Source organism: Manis javanica, chromosome 5 (assembly GCF_040802235.1).
Source record: "Manis javanica isolate MJ-LG chromosome 5, MJ_LKY, whole genome shotgun sequence".
Classification (NCBI taxonomy): Eukaryota; Metazoa; Chordata; class Mammalia; order Pholidota; family Manidae; genus Manis; species Manis javanica.
Genome location: NC_133160.1, coordinates 33,932,355 through 33,953,475, shown reverse-complemented (window position 1 = coordinate 33,953,475; position 21,121 = coordinate 33,932,355). Strand labels below are relative to the sequence as shown.

Here is a 21,121-nt window from a genome sequence, read left to right as displayed (position 1 = left end):
GGATTTGAAACCAAGAGGTCAGACTTTGTGTTCTGTGCCATTAATTACTATGCCATCCTGCTGTAGAAGACACCACACATACTCTAGTACAAGGAGAAAGTGAATTATCATCATCAACATAATCATCATTGAAGAAGGAGCTGCCATTACTCAAGCACTGAGCCAGGCACAGAAATCCTATGAAAGAAATCCTATTCCACATTCAGCAGAAAAAGCTGAAACTTAGAGAGGTAAGCAACTTGTCTGACATTCAGGTAAATCATTCAAGAGCTGTATCTGGAGCCCAGGGTGGTTCAGGGGAAAGACAGATGGTGGTTAGTGCGACTGACAATATCTATCTACATAACCTTCCCAGCACTGCCCTGGATGTGGGACATGGATGGTGAAAAGAAGAGCATCTTGCCTCCATGGCAGTTGGCTTCAATCTAGGCACCCTGGATTAGCCCTAAAAATAGCCATGAATGTGACCAGTGAAGAATTTTTTCCTCCCATGATTTACTTATCTCTCTCTCTAAAATGTGTTACTTTAATCTTTCTGTTAAAAGAAGCTGAGCTCATGGTTCTTTGAGAAAATAAACAAAATAGATAAGCCTCTAGCCAAACTTATTAAGAGAAAAAGAGAATCAACACAAATCAACATAATCAGAAAAGAGAATGGAAAAATCACGACAGACTCCACAGAAATACAAAGAATTATTAAAGACTACTATGAAAACCTATATGCCAACAAGCTGGAAAACCTAGAAGAAATGGACAACTTCCTAGAAAAATACAACCTCCCAAGACTGACCAAGGAAGAAACACAAAAGTTAAACAAACTAATTATGAGCAAAAAAATTGAAACGGTAATCAAAAAACTACACAAGAACAAAACCCCAGGGCCGGACGGATTTACCTTGGAATTTTATCAGACACACAGAGAAGACATAATACCCATTCTCCTTAAAGTGTTCCAAAAAATAGAAGAAGAGGGAATACTCCCAAACTCATTCTATGAAGCCAACATCACCCTAATACCAAAACCAGGCAAAGACCCCACCAAAAAAAAAATACAGACCAATATCCCTGATGAATGTAGATGCAAAAATACTCAATAAAATATTAGCAAACAGAATTCAACAGTATATCAAAAGGATCATACACCATGACCAAGTGGGATTCATCCCAGGGATGCAAGGATGGTACAACATTCAAAAAATCCATCAACATCATCCACCACATCAACAAAAAGAAAGACAAAAACCACATGATCATCTCCATAGATGCTGAAAAAGCATTTGACAAAATTCAACATCCATTCATGATAAAAACTCTCAGCAAAATGGGAATAGAGGGCAAGTACCTCAACATAATAAAGGCCATATATGATAAACCCACAGCCAGCATTATACTGAACAGCGAGAAGCTGAAAGCATTTCCTCTGAGATCGGGAACAAGACAGGGATGCCCACTCTCCCCACTGTTATTCAACATAGTACTGGAGGTCCTAGCCACGGCAATCAGACAAAACAAAGAAATACAAGGAATCCAGATTGGTAAAGAAGAAGTTAAACTGTCACTATTTGCAGATGATATGATACTGTACATAATAAACCCTAAAGACTCCACTCCAAAACTACTAGAACTGATATCGGAATACAGCAAAGTTGCAGGATACAAAATCAACACACAGAAATCTGTAGCTTTCCTATACACTAACAACGAATCAATAGAAAGAGAAATCAGGAAAACAATTCCATTCACCATTGCATCAAAAAGAATAAAATACCTAGGAATAAACCTAACCAAGGAAGTGAAAGACTTATACTCTGAAAACTACAAGTCACTCTTAAGAGAAATTAAAGGGGACACTAATAAATGGAAACTCATCCCATGCTCATGGCTAGGAAGAATTAATATCGTCAAAATGGCCATCCTGCCGAAAGCAATATACAAATTTGATGCAATCCCTCTCAAATTACCAGCAACATTCTTCAATGAATTGGAACAAATAATTCAAAAATTCATATGGAAACACCAAAGACCCCGAATAGCCAAAGCAATCCTGAAAAAGAAGAATAAAGTAGGGGGGATCTCACTCCCCAACTTCAAGCTCTACTACAAAGCCATAGTAATCAAGACAATTTGGTACTGGCACAAGAACAGAGCCACAGACCAGTGGAACAGATTAGAGAGTCCAGAAATTAACCCAAACAAATATGGTCAATTAATATTTGATAAAGGAGCCATGGACATACAATGGGGAAATGACAGTCTCTTCAACAGATGGTGCTGGCAAAACTGGACAGCTACGTGTAGGAGAATGAAACTGGACCATTGTCTAACCCCATATACAAAGGTAAACTCAAAATGGATCAAAGACCTGAATGTAAGTCATGAAACCATTAAACTCTTGGAAAAAAACATAGGCAAAAACCTCTTAGACATAAACATGAGTGACCTCTTCTTGAACATATCTCCCTGGGCAAGGAAAACAACAGCAAAAATGAGCAAGTGGGACTACATTAAGCTGAAAAGCTTCTGTACAGCGAAAGACACCATCAATAGAACAAAAAGGAACCCTACAGTATGGGAGAATATATTTGAAAATGACAGATCCGATAAAGGCTTGACGTCCAGAATATATAAAGAGCTCACATGCCTCAACAAACAAAAAACAAATAACACAATTAAAAAATGGGCAGAGGAACTGAACAGACAGTTCTCTAAAAAAGAAATACAGATGGCCAAGAGACACATGAAAAGATGCTCCACATCGCTAATTATCAGCGAAATGCAAATTAAAACTACAATGAGGTATCACCTCACACCAGTAAGGATAGCTGCCATCCAAAAGACAAACAACAACAAATGTTGGTGAGGCTGTGGAGAATGGAGAAAGGGGAACCCTCCTACACTGCTGGTGGGAATGTAAAGTAGTTCAACCATTGTGGAAAGTAGTTTGGAGGTTCATCAAAATGCTCAAAACAGACCTACCATTTGACCCAGGAATTCCACTCCTAGGAATTTACCCTAAGAACGCAGCAATCAAGTTTGAGAAAGACAGATGCACCCCTATGTTTATCGCAGCACTATTTACAATAGCCAAGAATTGGAAGCAACCTAAATGTCCATCGGTAGATGAATGGATAAAGAAGATGTGGTACATATACACAATGGAATACTACTCAGCCATAAGAAGTGGAAAAATCCAACCATTTGCAGCAACATGGATGGAGCTGGAGAGTATTATGCTCAGTGAAATAAGCCAAGTGGAGAAAGAGAAATACCAAATGATTTCACTCATCTGAGGAGTATAAGAACAAAGGAAAAACTGAAGGAACAAAACAGCAGCGGAATTACAGAACCCAAAAATGGACTAACAGGTACCAAAGGGAAAGGAACTGGGGAGGATGGGTGGGCAGGGAGGGATAAGGGGGGGGAAGAAGAAGGGGATTTTAAGATTAGCATGCATGGGGGGGAGGGAGAAAGGGGAGGGTGAGCTGCACAACACAGAGAGGACAAGTAGGGATTCTACAACATTTTGCTAAGCTGATGGACAGTAACCATAATGTGGTTATTAGGGGGGACCTGATATAGGGGAGAGCATAGTAAACATAGTATTCTTCATGTAAGTGTAGATTAAAGATTTAAAAAAAAAAAGAAAGAAAGAAAAGGGGGATTACTCCTTGATAGGATAAAACTATTGGTAAATCAAAGATCAACGCATGCTTTAAATATCCTTAATGTTGATCACTTAAAGGGTGTCAGATATCAGCTATGGAGGTACTCTTTTCTGATAATATTCCTTTCTCTTAATAAAAAGAAAAAAAAAGGCAGTCCCTGTGTGCTGACCTCCAATGAGTTCTGCACAGTGGTATAGAGGGCATGTCAAAGTGTGGGCAAAGGGTCTGTTTGTTTCTATGCAGAAGATCAAGGCCTAGCTTGGATACCCAGAAAATGAACTAAGATACGATATGAGGAGGAGCTTCTGGCATCAGCACTCTCTGGAGGACTCGTGCTGGGGGATGATCATCAAAAAGCCTCCACAGGGATCCGGGCGATGCTGCGGTTGTGGCTGCGTCCACCCCACTGTTTCCTGGACTTGCCATTGGAATGAGGAGGGAGATGTCTAGGCTGGCATGTGCATACAGTGAGACAATGAATTTGACCAGATCTGTACTGTTGGAACTCAACCAGGAGTTGGGAGGGGTGCAAGTTGTAGCACTCCAAAATCTCATGACTATAGACTATCTACGGTTAAAAGAACATATGGGATGTGAACAGATCCCAGAAATGGGCTGCTTTAATTTGTCTGATTTTTCTCAGACTGTTCAAGTACAGTAGGACAATATCCATCATATCTTAGACAAATTTTCACAAATGCTTAGGGTGCCTAAATGGTTTTCTTGGCTTCACTGGAGATGGATGGTAATTATAGATTTGCTTTGCTTATGCCACCGTATTCCTATTATGTTAATATGTGTGTGCAAATTAGTTAGTAGTTAAAAACCTATACATACTTAAGGTACTCTACAAGAAGATATGTCAAAGAAATAATCAATCCTCCCATTTTTTCTTCCATATGCTACCTCTATAGCTTTTCTTCTTCCTTCCTAATTACAACCCTTAAATAGAATTCGTGCCTCATATCGAATTTACCGAGTATCATAATTCCTCCAGGTGGTAAAGATATTTCGAGACAAGTGCTGGGCATAGAAGCCACAGGGCATAAATCTGCAAAGAAGTAAAAAGCTAACCTTTTCAAACAATATGGCTTCTCTCTCACTTACCAACTTTACATTTCCCTGTATGGCCCCGGAAGATGGCTGGTTAGCCAGAGACGGGTAAGATTCCTCAAGGGAGGAACAACCTAAGAGGCACAGTCACAGGGGGGCCAATCAGGTGAGAAATTGGGGATCCACAGAGGTGAGGCTCAGAACCTCATCCCCCCTGCTTTGAGAGAAATCTGCATCTGTGGATGTTTTGCTGCCCTTGTCTAGCTTGGATTAATACTTAGTCCATAGGCACACACCTGATCATCTACATTTGCCCTCTTACAGCACTAAACTCTGTTTTCTACCTTTATCTTGCATCTACCTACCACTTCAGCATTTTATTAAAAATAAAAATAATAATAATAATAAAGGGAGAAATGTGGGATCAACATATAAGTCAAGTATAAAAATCAAACGAATATTCATATTTGACCTGATTGTTTATAGTTCATAATGCGTGATCAAAACCGAAAGTTTCTGTGATGACTGCCCTTGTACTGTTCACCATGTAAGAATTCGTTCACCATGTAAGAACTTGTTCGTTATGCTTCAGAAGATTGGAGACTGACGAGAATTAGGCTTGAGATGGATTAATGATTGTATATTGAGCATTGACCCCCCTATACTGAATTTTATTGTTGTTAACAACCATTTGATCAATAAATATGAGAGATGCCCTCTCAAAAAAAAAAAAAAAAAAAAAAGAAGCTGAGCTCAGGCAGGATGAAATGACCCACCTGGCAGAGGCGTGAGGATTAGCTCTTTGATTTGGATTTGTCTATTAAGGTCTAAAATTCTTTTCCAGGCTTAATTTACATTCTAATCACTGCAAGTAATTTAGAGGTATCCTCTAGCACTTTCATTCTCCAGCCCACGAGTCTAACTTGGAGGAAGAAAATAAAATACAACAGGAAACTTGTTATGCCAATGTGAGGACAAGAGAAATGCTCAACAGAAGATGTGACATTGTTTTGTGGATTTTGCAAAAAGGATGCAGGGTAGCTTAAAAAAATAAAAATAGTGAAACACATGTAAAGAACCTCTTTCAAAGCCTGGAAGCACAGAGAAATTTCTACAAATTCTGCCTTGAAAACAGATGGCCTATAAATCTATGTTAAGAGTCATCACACAGTTGAGATGGACAAATTGGATGACATGTCTGCCAGCTAGCATGGCCACCAGCCTCATTCTGTTGAGCCAAATGCCAATTAGGCAGGATCTGACATTCAAGCATTTGGATGTTACAGAGATTAGGGGGGTTAAGAATCTATTCATCATAATTCCAACCCCACTCTTAATGTAATGATAGCAGAGCATGTTGGAATACTATGGGTCCAACATCTTAGAACCTACTTAAGTCACTTCCAAGGAGAAGCTACTTCCTTGGCTCATATTTATTCCTGGTTCTCTAGTCATTTGTGAATTCTGCTAGACCAGCTCAGAGAAAGTAGGTACAGATGGTTTTAATGTCCCACAGCTCACCAAAATCTATCTGCCTACTTGCAGTAATAATCTATTAAATGTTCCCCTTTCAATTATCTTTGCATGGCACAAACTTTCCTATTACATTTGCCAGCTGTGTTTTTGCACAACATTTGACCCTTTGCTGGTTTCTTTATCTATTTATGGATTTCTTTGCTAATCCTGCAGTTAGTATGTTAGATATAGGTTCTCAAGCATTATTATTTCATCTTAGGTTGAAAAGCATCATACATTCTTATGCTATCCAGACAGCAAAAACTATACTAACATTATGTACGAATTCAAGTCCATGACATACTGAGATAATGCCAACTAAACGGTTATGTGATCTTCTTACATGCCTCTGCAGATTAACCCCTCGCCCCACTGTCATGGCTTTCTGTGTCCCTGGAATTTTCCCTGTACTGTTGAACTTGTTGATGTGGCTTGTGTGAAAGTTCTTAATAATAACACCTAAGTTTGATTTAACACATTCCCTTTTTCAAAATATTCTCACATCGGCAAGTTTATTTACTCCACACTGCTCTGTTTGTAGGCAAGACAAAGTTTTATTATTTAACATGACAGATAAACAAGCTTAAACAGTCTTTTTAAGTTGACACGGCTTGATAAGGGCAGGATCTAGATAGGAACCCTGCTCTCTTAAACACAGGCTTGGAGTCATTGCACTCGGTTGGTGTAAGTACTAATTGCTCATTAGGAGTTAGAGGTTCTCAGAGGATAAGGGAACAAGTTCATTGCATTTTATTACTGTACTGTCACATTGTTCTATCAGAGGAGACCCTTCACAATGGTGCCTGACCATAATACAGGAGGCAAAAACGTTTTAGATCCTTACCCAGAATGTCATGCGTCATGATCAAGCTCAACATTGACTTTCTAAAGGTTAGGACCATGACCTTCACTTTGTTAACATCTCTTTCAGTGCCTAACAAAAAGGCAGGTTCAGAATATGTGCTCATTAATGCTTTCTGATGAACTACTTAGAACATGTTACCTCTTAATGCCTTAAATGCCATCTGCCTCTAGTCTGTCCCTCCTCCAGCCTTCTGCTCTGCAGAATTCCTGACGTGAAGCTCAAATGTTACTTTCCCCTTCAAAAACCTTCCTGGCATCCTTCCTCACAGAAGAGATTCTGTTACACTGAGAGCCTGACGAAGAGAAGATTGGTGCCTTTTATGCTCCAGTTCGAGATGGACACAGGCAGTGAGGCTCAAAAAATGTGTTGACAAAATAAATGAATGAATGAGCCAAGAGTAGCAACAACGCTTCTATGCCTTTTTTAGCCTTATTTCTATTTCCTTCTCGCACAAAGTAATAAAGTTACTTGACCATTCAAAGACTCACTTTCCTCAAAACTCTAAAGTTTGTTCAGAGATTTATACAAGATAATTGGCAGGTAAAGAGCTCACTGTGATTCCTGATATTCCCTGGCGCCTCAATAAATAAAACTTCCTTTTTCCTCCAGGCGTTCCTAGAACATCAGGGATACTCCATAGATATTTGCTAGATGAATGAATGGAGGTGTATCACATTCTATCTTACATAATGGTTGTTTGTAGATATTATCTCCCTGCTGAATTGCAGTCTCCTCCAGAGTGAAGACTTTATCTTGATTTTTGTTCCTCCTTTTTGTAGCTCTTAAGCTAGTTGGGCCATATGTTGTTTGTCCATGCGACTGCGTGAGGTCTGTGTTAGAATGAAGAGTTCAGAGAGCCTCAGGTAACTTAGAGGATCTTTCCTCTAACATTCTAGACATTCTTACTTTAGTTGCAGAGCTGAGTGGAGATAATCCTTTTTATACTATCATGATCATGATGAATATTGTTTTCTTGGTAATGACACTGTAGCAGGCTGTACTGGTGCCCCCAGAGATATGGTTAGGCTGGGCTTCCATCTGCATCTCTTTCTCTGATGGCTTAATTTACACAGAGCAGGCTGGACGTGCCTGAGAATGAACACCTCCTAAGAGCATGTGCAGGCACTGTGACTGGGAAACTCAGGTGTGCTCCACGCTGGTTTTTAGAGTTTGCCCCAGGACTGAGCTCCAGTTATGCACACTGATAACTTGATTGATGACACAGCCTTTACCGGCTGTCTCCCTCCTTCTCTTCTTTTGGATCGCCTCTCAAATAAGTTCTTTGTACTCGTAGACAAATAGCGACATTAATAAGAAGCATGCGGGGCTTATCCTCTATAAAGTAGGGTATTATGTGAGAAAGTTGATTTTGTCAATCCTCCTCAATTAAGGCTTCCTCTGAAAATAATGTTATCTCTACTCTGTATGTAGTTTTACTTTCACACTGGAGTTCTACAGATCACAGTCATTCAGAGTTAAGACAGAGCTCCTATAAAAAATCCATGAAATTATAGGTCATTCTCTGCTTTCTGACATTATTGCACCCATTGCTTTGGCACATTTTTCTGCTGTTAAGTGTTAGGGTAAATAGTCCACATTTCACCTCATCTGGCTTCCCTGTGGTTTGTTTTCCATGGAGTTGATTTTCTTTGCATTTGATCTGTTTCCCTCCTACTTATTTGGTGTGAAATTGACTATTAACAAAACTAGACTCTGGGTAATGGAGATGTTGGGGGCCAGATGCCTGTGGCTTTGTGGCTTTTCTGCAGCACCATGCAGCCTGCCAAGCTGTTCCTTTTAGGGGAGCCATGGTTCCACCGGACCCCTGCAGAGAAGGGGAAAGGTGTAATAGGCCGCAACAGTTAATGCCATGTTCTGATGAGGGGTGCATCTAAGGGAAAAACAGCCACTGCCTGGTTCTCATACAAAATGGCTCAGCACCTCGGGAAGCGGTAGCCTGATAAGGGAAAGGGGTTTTAAGAAAGCCTTGGGTTGGGTTAGGCTACCAAAGCTCTCTCCTCAGCCTTTGGGGCTGCCAGTTGACCTTGTCTTTTACTATTGATGTTTTCTCTGACTGGTTGTTTTCTGAAAAAATGCCATTTCAGTTGTGAATGGACATGGTGTGACTTTCTGGAAGAACTGTGCCCCTGAGCAGACACTGAGGTCACTGAGGGACAGACGAGAGGAGAAACCCTGGACTCCCGGGTGGGCATTTGCCTCTTCTCAGACCCAATTCCTGCCTCCTGGGAAAGAAGGAAATGCATCAAGGAGGGGAGAGCGAAGGAAGTTACTCAGTCAACTAATGAACAACGGACTCAAAATGGCTAGCCTGAAAAAAAGTTTTTTTTTCACTTTAATCAGTCCAAAATACTTCAGAAAATCTATGAATATCTGAAACAGTTAGGAGTTAGGAGGAGCTTGGAAGACATGCACAGATGAAAATGTCATTCCTCTCTGACCTTCCATAGAGGCTAGAAAGTCAATAGGTGGAATTTAAATGGAATCCTAATCAATGAAATACTAGACTGGCTTTCAGCAGATTTCTCAGTGAACTAATTTAATTAAGGCATGAAGAGGACTGGCTCCATCATATAGTTTTTATCTGTCTTTGTCTTTTGGGAAGAAAATCTGTCTTGTTTGAGTTGACTTTGTTCATTCATTCAGCTCTTCTTTTCCTTGTATTGCCACATGGATAATCTATATAAAAGTATTTAAGCAGATGGCACCTTAATTTTGAGGCAGATCATTAAACCAGTCAGTATTTCCTCCAGATGAGTGGTTTTTAAACTGAGCATCCTGACTCTCCTGGGGTTTCAGCAGAAGTGCCTGCAGAGATTGGGATGGGGTAGGAGAGGGGGCCAGAGTGGGGCAGCCATCACCAGCCACACTCCAGGCTCCCCTCTGGGCAACCAAAGTAGCTTTTTAAAGTTTTTCCTAAATATCGGCCTTTCTTGCGAGACTGTTAGAAGAAACAAACACAAATAAAAGGATGCTATGTCAAGGACAGGGTTGAAAACCACTGCTAAGGATGGATGCCAATTGCCAACTTCTAACTAGCCAGCACTGCCTCTCTTTTCTCAGCACGTTCTGATGAAAGGCCCCAAGTGGGCATTTGGAGTAGCGGGTAGGACGTGGCATTGGGACATAGAAAATAAGATCCTAGTGTCAACATTTTCACTTCCTTGGCTGCTTCTTCTATGATCTGAGAGTCTGGGCTTAAAGGTGAAGTCCCTGGTAGACAAGGAGATCCCATGACTTGGGGCCCCGGGTCAGGGCTACGTGAATGGTAACAACTGAGCTACGTGACAGGTTGAAGGGCTGAGCTGCGGGCACAGCCACTTTCCTTTTTCCTTCTCTCTCCATGCTCAGCTACTCTGACCTTACCTATTTTTCACTTTTAATTCTACTAGGGTCCCTTATGCTTGTCTTAGTTTGGGCTCTTCTCAAAATAGGCTTTGAGACAAAGATTGGGGTCCAAGGAGCTTATTTGGGAGGTGACTCCAGGAAATAACAGTAGGGAAGTGGAGAAATGAGAGGGGAAGGAAAGGGAATGTTTCAAGCAGGTTATGATTGTGGAGGGCAAGCAGGGCTCAGTCCCACAGGAAGGCTCCGGGAGAATGTGGAGAACACACATCAGAACTCTCCCACACAAGGGGCAGGGAAGTTGAGGCAGTGCCTCCTGAATGAAAACTACTCCTGGGGCCATGAAGTCCCGCGCACTTGTAGGTTGGCTGTGGCTGGGTGGAGAGAAAGTCCTAGGGAGCTGCAGAGCTGCAGAGGACTGCCTTGGAACAATGAATGCAAGACATACGGTAAGAGCATCAGTGCCCACTAGTATTGGTATCGTCCCATTATCCCATTTTACGGATGGGGAACCTAAAGCTCAAGCAAGACAAGTCACTGGCCCGAGGTTCATTGGCTTGACTATAACACCAGGCTGGTCTTTTTTATTTAATTATGATACATTTGCTCTCTCAAGAGTACACAACAGACATTAATAAAAGTAATCTTATTATTTAAAATTTCTCCCTAGTAAAGAAATGGTGCTGGGAAAACACTTATTTTTAAACACCTACTAGGAAAATTAGGTGATGAAGTAAATAGTAAGATTGCAGTATAAATCTTTATATTTTCACTATCATTATAATTCCATTTTAATAAAATATATGTGAAAAGAATAACTGAGTCTGAAATGAACATTTGTGAACAGAGACAACTTGACATATTTTTTTCAGGATTCATCTTCAAATGGTTTTAATTTATTATGAATTGCAATTGGTTACATGAGCTTGTTAGCCAAGAGACAACAACATTCAGGAATGCCTCTGCTCAACACTCTGAATCTCACTTCCAGACCCATAAATGGTTCAAAATAATTTGGTATAAATGCCAATTATCACTTTTCATTAGTTCAGGTCAGCAAAGATTTACTGGGCAATAATTAATATATGCAACCTTGTTATCATGAACAACTTATTTAACTCTCCCAGTTATTCTCTAAGGGAATGTTTTCAAAGATGAGAAAAGTAGGTGGTGGGTACTGGTCAAAGAGGTTAAATGGCTTCTACAAGTTAAAGTAAACAGTGAGGCTGAATTGTTGATTTCTGACCCAGTTTTGGGGGAGTCTGCTGCTTTTTCTGTTTTTTTTCCTGTGGCTATTATTATTATTATTTGTATTAAGGTATCATTGATATACACGCTTATGAAGGTTTCACATGAAAAACATTGTGTTTACTACATTCACCCATATTATCAAGTCCCTCCCATACCCCATTGAAGTCACTGTCCAATAGTCTAGTAAGATGTCACAGAGTCACTACTTGTCTTCTCTGTGCCACACTGTCTTCCCTGTGAACCCCCACACACCATGTGTACTGATCATAATACCCCTCAATCCCCTTGTTTCTCCTTCCCCACTCCTCCCCTTTGGTAACTGCTAGTACCTTCTTGGAGTCTCTGAGTCTGCTGCTGTTTTGTTCCTTCAGTTGTGCTTCATTGTTATGCTCCACAAATGAGGGAAATCATTTGGCACTTGTCTTTCTTGTGTGGCTCTTTTCACAAGCATAACACCCTCTAGTCCCATCTATGTTGTTGCAAATGGTAGGATTTGTTTTCTTCTTATGAATGAATAATATCCCATTGTGTATATGTTCCATATCTTTATCCATTCATCTATGGATGGACACTTAGGTTCCTTCCATGTCTTGTCTATTGTAAATAGTGCTCTGATAAACATAGGGGTGCATAGGTCTTTTTGAATCTGGGACCTTGTTTTCTTAGGGTAAATTCCTAGGAGTGGAATTCCTGGGTCAAATGGTATTTCTATTTTTAGTTTTTCGAGGAACCTCCATATTGCTTTCCACAGTGGTCGAACTAGTTTACATTCCCACGAGCAGTGTAGGAGGGCTCCCTTTTCTCTGCATCCTCACTAGCATTTGTTGTTCATTGTTTTTTGGGTGTTGGCCATCCTAACAGGCGTGAGGCGGTATCTCATTGTAGTTTTAATTTGCATTTCCCTGAGTCTGCTGTTTTTACATGCCTAGTGAGCCTTCTTCCTTTTTCTAGGAAGCATGTCCCAGATGAATTTCAGGGACCTTCTGTCTCCCACTGTCAGTCCATGTGCTTTAGATAGCTGACTCTTCATTGGCAGTAGGGAGAGTCCTGTGCCCTAAGTCTGTTCAGTTATTACATTCTATCCTCAAGGCCACAGGGGTCCTAGTTCCAGAGTGGCGGTGGGCGACTTATGCCAGGCTTAGGTTTCTGGTACTTCTGATGGAATTATGAGTAAGAATACTTTCATTTTTAATAATTGCTATTGATAATAATGATACAATATAGTTCAACTGTATGAGTATTTTTTAAAACTTGTAAATACAATAGGGTTATTTCTACTGATAAAATCTTATTAGACTTGGTCTATTTGAAGCAAAAATGTTTGTGGCACCTGAACTTCTATTTGTGTCACTTAAAACCAAACTGCATTGCTATTATTAATTTTGAGTTCAACTATTAAACTATTAAATCAGTGTGCACTGATCAAATGCTAAAAGATATTATTAGCTTCATTTTTTGTGATTTCATTGCAAAAGAGCAGGGAAGCTTTTGTATAGCTTATGTAAAATGTAAGAGGAAGAACTGATGATGAACAAGGAACATAGCTTGAAACATCTGCTAATATTATAATCTGCTGTATTAATTTAATTGCTTAACTCACGAACACCTGTGCTTCACAGAAGAATCTAAGTATGAACAAATAACTCTCTTGTTGGGGGTTGGCAGTTTAAGTGAAAATTTGGCCTTCTTGTACACACATATCCATTGAATCTAGAGGTCTGACGTCTGTTGCCTAAGGCATCAATTTAACTATTTTATTTTTCATCCTAATTTTACTCAGTGCCTTTTTTCTAAAAAGTTTAAGTGGTTAAAGAAATGCTGAGGACACATTAGTCTTCAAACTGACATTCGCAACCCTTTTGTTTGGAAAAGGCAGAGGTCACTGTGTAGGCCTCTTTAAGCATATTTAGATCTCCAGTGCAAAAAGCATGGCAAGGAAGAAATATTTGCTGACCTGGGGCCAAGGCATTTTTCAACGTGTGATTTTAAATTGTAAAAATAAACCAAACTCCCTCAAGAAGAGTGTCTTCTGCAACAACATTCAAACGTTTTCTTTGTGGAACCCAAACATGTGAACATTTGGCCTTAGACTGAACAGGAACTCTCTGGTTATTTATAACAGATACATACATCTCCAAAAAACAGCAGTTGCAGTGGGGAAATAGGGCCAATAGACTAATGACAAGAGGCCCACAAAGCATCAAAGTCCATCACTTCTTCTGGACTTTTTATTTCACACTCCCATGTGGTGTGTTTTAGTCAGTATATGTATGGTCAGCTTTAGCACTTATACTATTGGCCATATTGAAAATTTTTCATTTAATTTTAAATTACCTTTTATGTAAGAAGTATCTAAAATGCATATGAAAACTAAACCTTAGCGTATGTATGTCAACTTTGTGTATTGTTTATTTAACACCTTCTTTAAAATGCAAGTTTCTAGCTGGTAGCTAGAATTATCATGTATATAAATGCTGAATCACTGTGTTGTACACCTGAAACTAATGTAATACTGTGTGTCAACTACCCTTCAATAAAAAAAAAATGCAAGTTTCTTGATATCACAAAGTATATGTATATTTGTTATTAAATATGAATATTATGTATGTATCTTATTCTTAGTATTTTATGACAAATATAGGCAATATGAAAGTATATTTCTCAGATAAATGAGACTGAATTTGTAGGTCAATTTAACTAATGCTTGTGCACATTTGAGGAACTAGTCAAAATGAAAGTAGCAGAAGAAAAATTTACAATGTAATATACTTATATTCTACCTTATTTATTCTATATTACTTATTTTAAGTGTACTTACTCATAGACTTATTAATATAAATATAATATATGTTATTATATCCTATTTTCAATTAACAAACATTTATATTTGCTAATTAAAATATATTAGCTAGTTGACTAAAAGTTAAAAACTCTGCTTTTTCAAAGAGCACCTTGATATGAGATCTTGGATAAGTCATTTGACCTCAAAACCTTAGTTTGCTTCTTTACAAAATGATAATGTATATTTAGAAAGTCACATAAATAAGTAAAAACTAATTTCCTTCCAGATCCATACCAGTCATTATATTGAAATCAAACAATATTTTCTTATATTATGCTTTGATTTTACTTGTAGTCACCTAATAATTAAGGAAGATGCAAAAAGGAGTTCCTGCAAAAATCTTAAAGGCAATCATCAAATTGTGCACTGCAAAATCAAATTTAAAAATCATTTTTCATGTAGGAAAAAAATATTTCAAAGTCTAAGGTACTAAAAAAGTGAGGTCTAATCCAACAATTTCTTAGTGCTACAAATAAATCATTATCCTTTCAACTGTAAAATAACAGTCAACACAAGAAAACAAATTTCTCTATTGTTCCCTGTCACATAAACAGAGCCAAATCAGTACACAAAATGGCTTGTGAAACATCTCATGTTCATTTTCTTAGTCGAGTTTTTGGGTTAAGAAGTGACTTCTATAATTAAAAAAAAAAATCTTGTCAAGGCCAACATGGAGGCTTCATGATCAATATCATATTAAGTTACAAAAAAATAAATAAAGTTGCTATTTTAAATATACCTGAATTTTGTGTGTCTGTTGAGATCATGGAATTCATATGGGGTACATCTATATGATAGCACTTAATGGACTTGCAAATGCAAAGGGGTATCCTCTTAATTTCCATTAAGATCAAAACTTGTTCTTCCAAGATTGACAATAACCTAGCATAAATTCTTCCCTTTGTATCATTTATTTGGTTCAAGTCATCAGAGTATGATGTATGGAGGCATCATATGCCAACTGAAGCATGGACCATCAGCGTGGCGTGAAGAAAGGAGAAAAAGGCAAAGTTTAGGCTCTGATGTGCCTCATTGGTTTTACAGAAGCTTTTTGTTTTCTTAGCATCATGTGCTAACCATTTTTAGAATGGATTTGTTATAACACCGTGCTAGTTATTTTTGGCAATGTTCGGATTTCAGAAGGGAACCGTCAAGCTGCCCAGGCGAAATCTCCAAGGAGTTGTCCCCCTGCTTAATAAGGAGAAATCCCATCTCTGGGGCACTAGGGAAGAAAGAGCACCATGTCTAAGCAGACTCGGAGGAGCAGGTCTGGCGATGCCAACACATGCAGTGGGGCCCAGCATTGCCTTTGGCTGACCTCCTTCCCATGGCAACAGTAATGACGACAAAGGCCGAGCACTCAACCGAGAAAATGAACAAAAACATTTCGCCTAGAAGTTTTCAACTAATAACGTGCAGGACAAAGTTAATGATAAGAGTTTACTCACATTCTTAATAAATTCATTTTTCATTTAGAGGATCAGGTCCAGAATAAATACAATGGCTTAGAAGACTTTTTCCATCTACATTTATGATAACTGTACTTATTAATAATTATGAACTTGCTACAGCTCTGTTACAAATTGCCTGCATATTAACATGTCATTTATTTCTTCTTAATAATTGGTTAATTATTCTTTATTTTCCTCCCGATGGAATATCTAGGCAATTTACAGTAACATCAGTGATAACACACCAGTTTTTCTCGGTGAAGATATTTCAGTTAAGATGAGACTTGGTCTTAGCAAAAGGAAGAGCTGAAGACCCTGGTCAGGAACAATGATGCCATGTGCATAACTGCCAGTGAAATCTTCATGATCTTATTTTGGCAATTAATTTCTCCAGAATCAAAACTATAAATTCCTTATTAATTTCCAGGCCACTTAATGCTGTCTTTCCAATATTAAGTTTTAGACATTTTTTTCTACAAACACTTAATTTTTTTTCTTACATAGAAAGCTACAATTTATATTTCTCCAAGTGGAAAATTTTATCAATAGGATAAACTGGAATAAGGTAAGGGTCTAGTGCACTGAGTATTTCTTCAGTTTCAGAGATTAAAAAAAAAAAGTGTGGGTCAGTTCACAGAACTAGTAATAGACCCAAAAAAGTAACCTTTAAGATAGTGAATTTTCTGTCTGAGAAAAAAGCATTCAGCCACTGGCTAAATTTAAAATAAAAAGAATGATAAGACATTTAAAAAACTGTGTTACATTTAATACATACACATATAAACAACAAAAATATCACACGCCAATATTTTTTAAAAATCTACTTCTGACTGAACCACCTGTGCTTTATGTCAGAAAGGAAAGCAGGTTTACAAATGGGGGAAACTGAGTTACATAATCCTTGATGTCCCAGCTACCCGGGTGGGAGAGGGGCCCATTCACAATTAGAAACAAATGCTTCGCTCTGGTGTGGGACAAAATGGACTGACCTTTTTTGGCAAGGCTGCTGTTGGGTTCATACTTCTCAATCAATACGTGGACTTGCTCCTGCTTTAATGGAGGGTAAAGGATTTCATTTAGCCGGGGGTCTCGCTGCTTGAGGTTGATAAAATCCATCATTTGATCAACAGTAAGGTACGGTTTGCTTTTGGCACCACTAAAAACAATTCAAAAGTAAGAAATCAAAACATTTTCCCACGAAATCTCATTCATGAATTTGCATTTAGTTACAGGGAAACAAAATCCTGCCATACCTAGTCAGAACATCCTATACTGAAATTCTTATCTTGCCCTAAAAACATTACGCTGTTTCATCACAACGACTTTATCTCTTTGGAACACAAATGTATTTTGCAATCACCACCACTAAATCCCAATGCCCTTGAACTATACCAAATGCATAAGAAAATACAAACTAGGAAAGCATTGCACCTTGTGTGTAAAGATGCACGATCCTAAATTGAACACGGAGGTGTGGAATGTTTTTTGGTTATGACATTAAACTTCTGGTTTAGTCATCCAATCCCCATTTCCCCCTTAATCATCTAAAGTTGTATTTATTACTCATTACTAAAAAAGTTAACAATGTTTTTCTTTTCATTAAAGTTATGCCTTAGCAAGAGTGTCCAACTAGTCAACATAGTGTTATTACTAACTTCCCATTTCAATCCTGTAGACAATCTAAAACAAACTCAATGGTACAAATATTGTAGATGTTCAATAAAAAGTTGATGGCAATCAATATCACAAAGTGGATATATCTAATGTCATTCTTAGCACTGTTAGCCTGTCTTCCATATGCAAAAACCCTTATTTTATCAACTTTGGACTGACTTTTTGTCATCAAGCAGTGTACCAAGAAAGGTATAAACTGCTATTTCCCCACATTTGCCTTGGTGTTTTTGGCTTGTTTCTTTTCTTTTTTCACTCACTTGGAAACAAATAATGATATATCATTTCCAACATAAAAGTAAATGAGTTTCAGCTGGGAGGATTCTTAGTAATCCAAACTTCTCATTTCACTAATGCATTTCGGAGAGGTAAAATGACTAGTTCTCTGTTCAGAGTTCTTCCTGTAACTTATATCTAAGCCAAGATGCCTCTGTTCTGGACATGATCTTCAAACCACACAGAGCCCCCTGGGGATACTACAACTACACCCAGCAAAAACTCAGCAAACGTTCACTCATTAAAAGCAGTAGTCGTACCTCCGGGGCAGGAATGCCTGATCGTCTCCAACAAATTACACAGAAGCACTGCTGTTAGACACAGCGGACCAAGAGTTCCCTCCATTTCCCTCTATGGCTCAAAGTCCTGCCCCAGCCACCCTGGGTACCACTCACTGCAAGCTGAAAAAAAGTGAGTTAAGGGTACTCCTCTTACAACTCAGAAAAGATGTTATCGATCTCAGGTCGAGGGCAAAGGTTGTTCAGGAAAACTCTGTACACCTCTGGAGTGAAATCTTCTTGAGGTATTGAATCATTCTGGGAAATAAAACAAGAGTCAGTGAATGGTCTTTTTCTTCGCCTGTCTTCCTCCCTTCCTGTTTTTGTCTCTCTCTCTTCCTTCCCTCCCTCCCGCCCTCCTTCCTTCCTCTTTTCTTTCTTCCAGGACGTCAGGGTAAACATTCTAAATCCATTTATGAGGCTAACTGTAGAGTTCATTTGGACAGTGGCTTTGGGATATCAAAAGTCTTATTTTCTGTTGCTTTTCTTTAGAATGAAGCTTCAGAGGTTTCCCCCTCCAAAGGGATGTTAAGAAAAATTTTTGAGTACATTTACTAAAGTTAGATCTAGTGAAAACAGGCTGTTTTTGTTGCCTTTTTTTCTTTAACCTTTCATTGGTTTTTTATGGTGATAAAATACACATAAAATTTACCACTTTAGCAATTTTTAAGGGTACAGAATGAAGGACACAGTCACATTTGTTTATGAGCTACTTAGCAGACTGTGAATGAATATATAATTTTTTAAAAGTAAAGAACCCAGAGACAGACATTTTCAGAATGAACACATAAATCCCCATTTTGCATCTTTTCTTTTTCAAATAATGTTCCTTCTGGTTTAAATAATCTGATAAATTGTAAAACAGTTTTCCTAAGTAGGACAGCACCAGCCCTTATTTCTCACTGATCCCTCTCGGTCCTATTGTTTGGGAGGCAAGTCATTAATATAAAAAGTCAGTTCTATGACTTATTTTTCTGTTTAGTCAGGCTACCATGGAAACCGGAAGCATGTAGTCAAGCCTTTGTGAACAGGAAGGACATTCTTCTTGGCATTTTCCTATTTCAGGTATGTGTTTATGTGATTATTTTTATTTTCAAGCCCTTAAACCAAAGAAAACACCCTTCCTTTTACCATATGCATGTTTTGAGATGGACTTTGACAGAAATAGCTAAAAATGATTGTCTGAAATTGCACATTGCTTGCTAACAGATAAGAGAACTTAGCTCACCACTTGGCAGAGAGAAGGAGTCCCATGTTTGTTGAATGAACAAGGAAAATAATATTTCCTTTACTAAATTCATTTATAGTGCAGAAAAAAAAATATTTTGCAAAATAGAATTTTGGGACCACCAACACGTTTCATACCTAGCAAGATGCATTTGCACGGTTAAGCTTAGGTACCTGGACACCCACTTGGAAAGCATGAAAGAGGGGCCAAATCTAAAAATAATGAGAAATTCCCATGGATTGTTTCATTGGTGTTTTGCCACTCATAAAACAGGGACAAGTATAACCTCTAAACAGGTTTCAAATTCCATTTAATTCACAAAATGAAAGAACTCCCTTGGGCTAGAGGATGCCCATTACTTTTGCCACCCTCTCTCTGAGTTAGACACCTGTGTCTCTTTAAGTACTTCTGTAGATAGGTGGAGATGACCCTCTCTACCTGCTCTGGCTAAAGACATAGGAAAGAAAAGGTTTAAAAATCAGTCACGAGAAAATACTCAATGACCAATGCAAGCATCAGACTTCACTGGATTTTATGAACCCCCAATGAGTTATTGCATTCTCCCTACTATGTAGTTACCATTTAGAGCTCACTCCACCCCATCCCCCCAGCCTCCCCCAGGACCCACATAAACAGATTTTATCTAAGGTTAATAATAATTGTCTTCCTTCTCTTACTGACCCCTTTTTTTCTTCCTTCTTGTGTTATAGGTTAAAATCTCTTCTTCCTGGACTGGGTTTTTCTTGCACTCTGTGCTACCATCACACGTCTCATATCATTTCAGTACTCATTTAGTTAAATTGTGCTTCCAGCTGTAGAGTTCTCTTGATTCCTTGCTAACCTGTAGATCTACACAAGTAGGACCTGTGTGCTGCTTGGTAACTGCAACTCCTCCAGTGTGTAACAGAGCAGGTACATAATAAATATTTACTAAGTAGATGATTAATTTCTGACAAGGGCAGAAATTGATAGAAGGACACGTGTTATATGCTGTAGAATATCAGATTCAATTAATGCCATTTGCATAAGATCCCACACACAGAATTTCATAGAACAAATATATTTTACTAAACTGTAACCATTGTTTATTTACCAGCTGTGAATTAGGGGGACAACTTAATGAGATAATCTGAATAGGCACAATGTTATTTTCAATACCAGCTGGATGTTGGCACATAGAAAAAGGAAAATATATCAATACAGCTGATTTCCTTTGTCTCATTTTTCTCTTCCCAACTTGATGGGTGAGGATATTAGAAAGGCTCTGGGGTCAATGTATGAAAATAGGAGAAAAAACATTTTGGAGAAATGAATTAAAATGAGCATCAGTGAAAGCTAAAGTGAAAGAGTATAGGGAAGATAGGAAAAAGCTATGGACAATTCCTAATTCCTTACATAGGTTGAGATTCATAGGATCATTCATGGATTTCTTTTCCTGGATCTCATGATTTGATGAGTAGACAGTGAGTAGATTCATTTTGTCCTGTTTGAGCAGAAGGAAGCTCAAGATCTGATACTCTAAAGATCATATCCAGAGTTTAAATACTCTTCTGTGACTCCTTCCAGACCACACCAGCTAGAGAGTACATGTTCTTTTACTGTGTCCCCCAGCTACCTTTATATTCATTATAGCACTGATAGCACTGCTTTCCCTTAATTTTTA

General features: G+C 38.5%; 1 protein-coding gene across 11 annotated transcripts in view; it reads right to left on the bottom strand.

The window, feature by feature from the left end:
• PLCB1 (phospholipase C beta 1) overlaps nt 1-21,121 on the bottom strand; it is a 670,724-nt gene that overhangs the window by 184,159 nt on the left and 465,444 nt on the right. For all 11 annotated transcript variants that reach the window (XM_073236918.1, XM_073236919.1, XM_073236920.1 and 8 more), the window contains 2 exons: nt 18,388-18,488; nt 16,995-17,161 (listed from right to left, as the gene is read on the bottom strand). In XM_073236918.1, the coding sequence (XP_073093019.1) occupies nt 16,995-17,161; nt 18,388-18,488 (268 nt within the window). The remainder of the gene's footprint in view (nt 1-16,994; nt 17,162-18,387; nt 18,489-21,121) is intronic.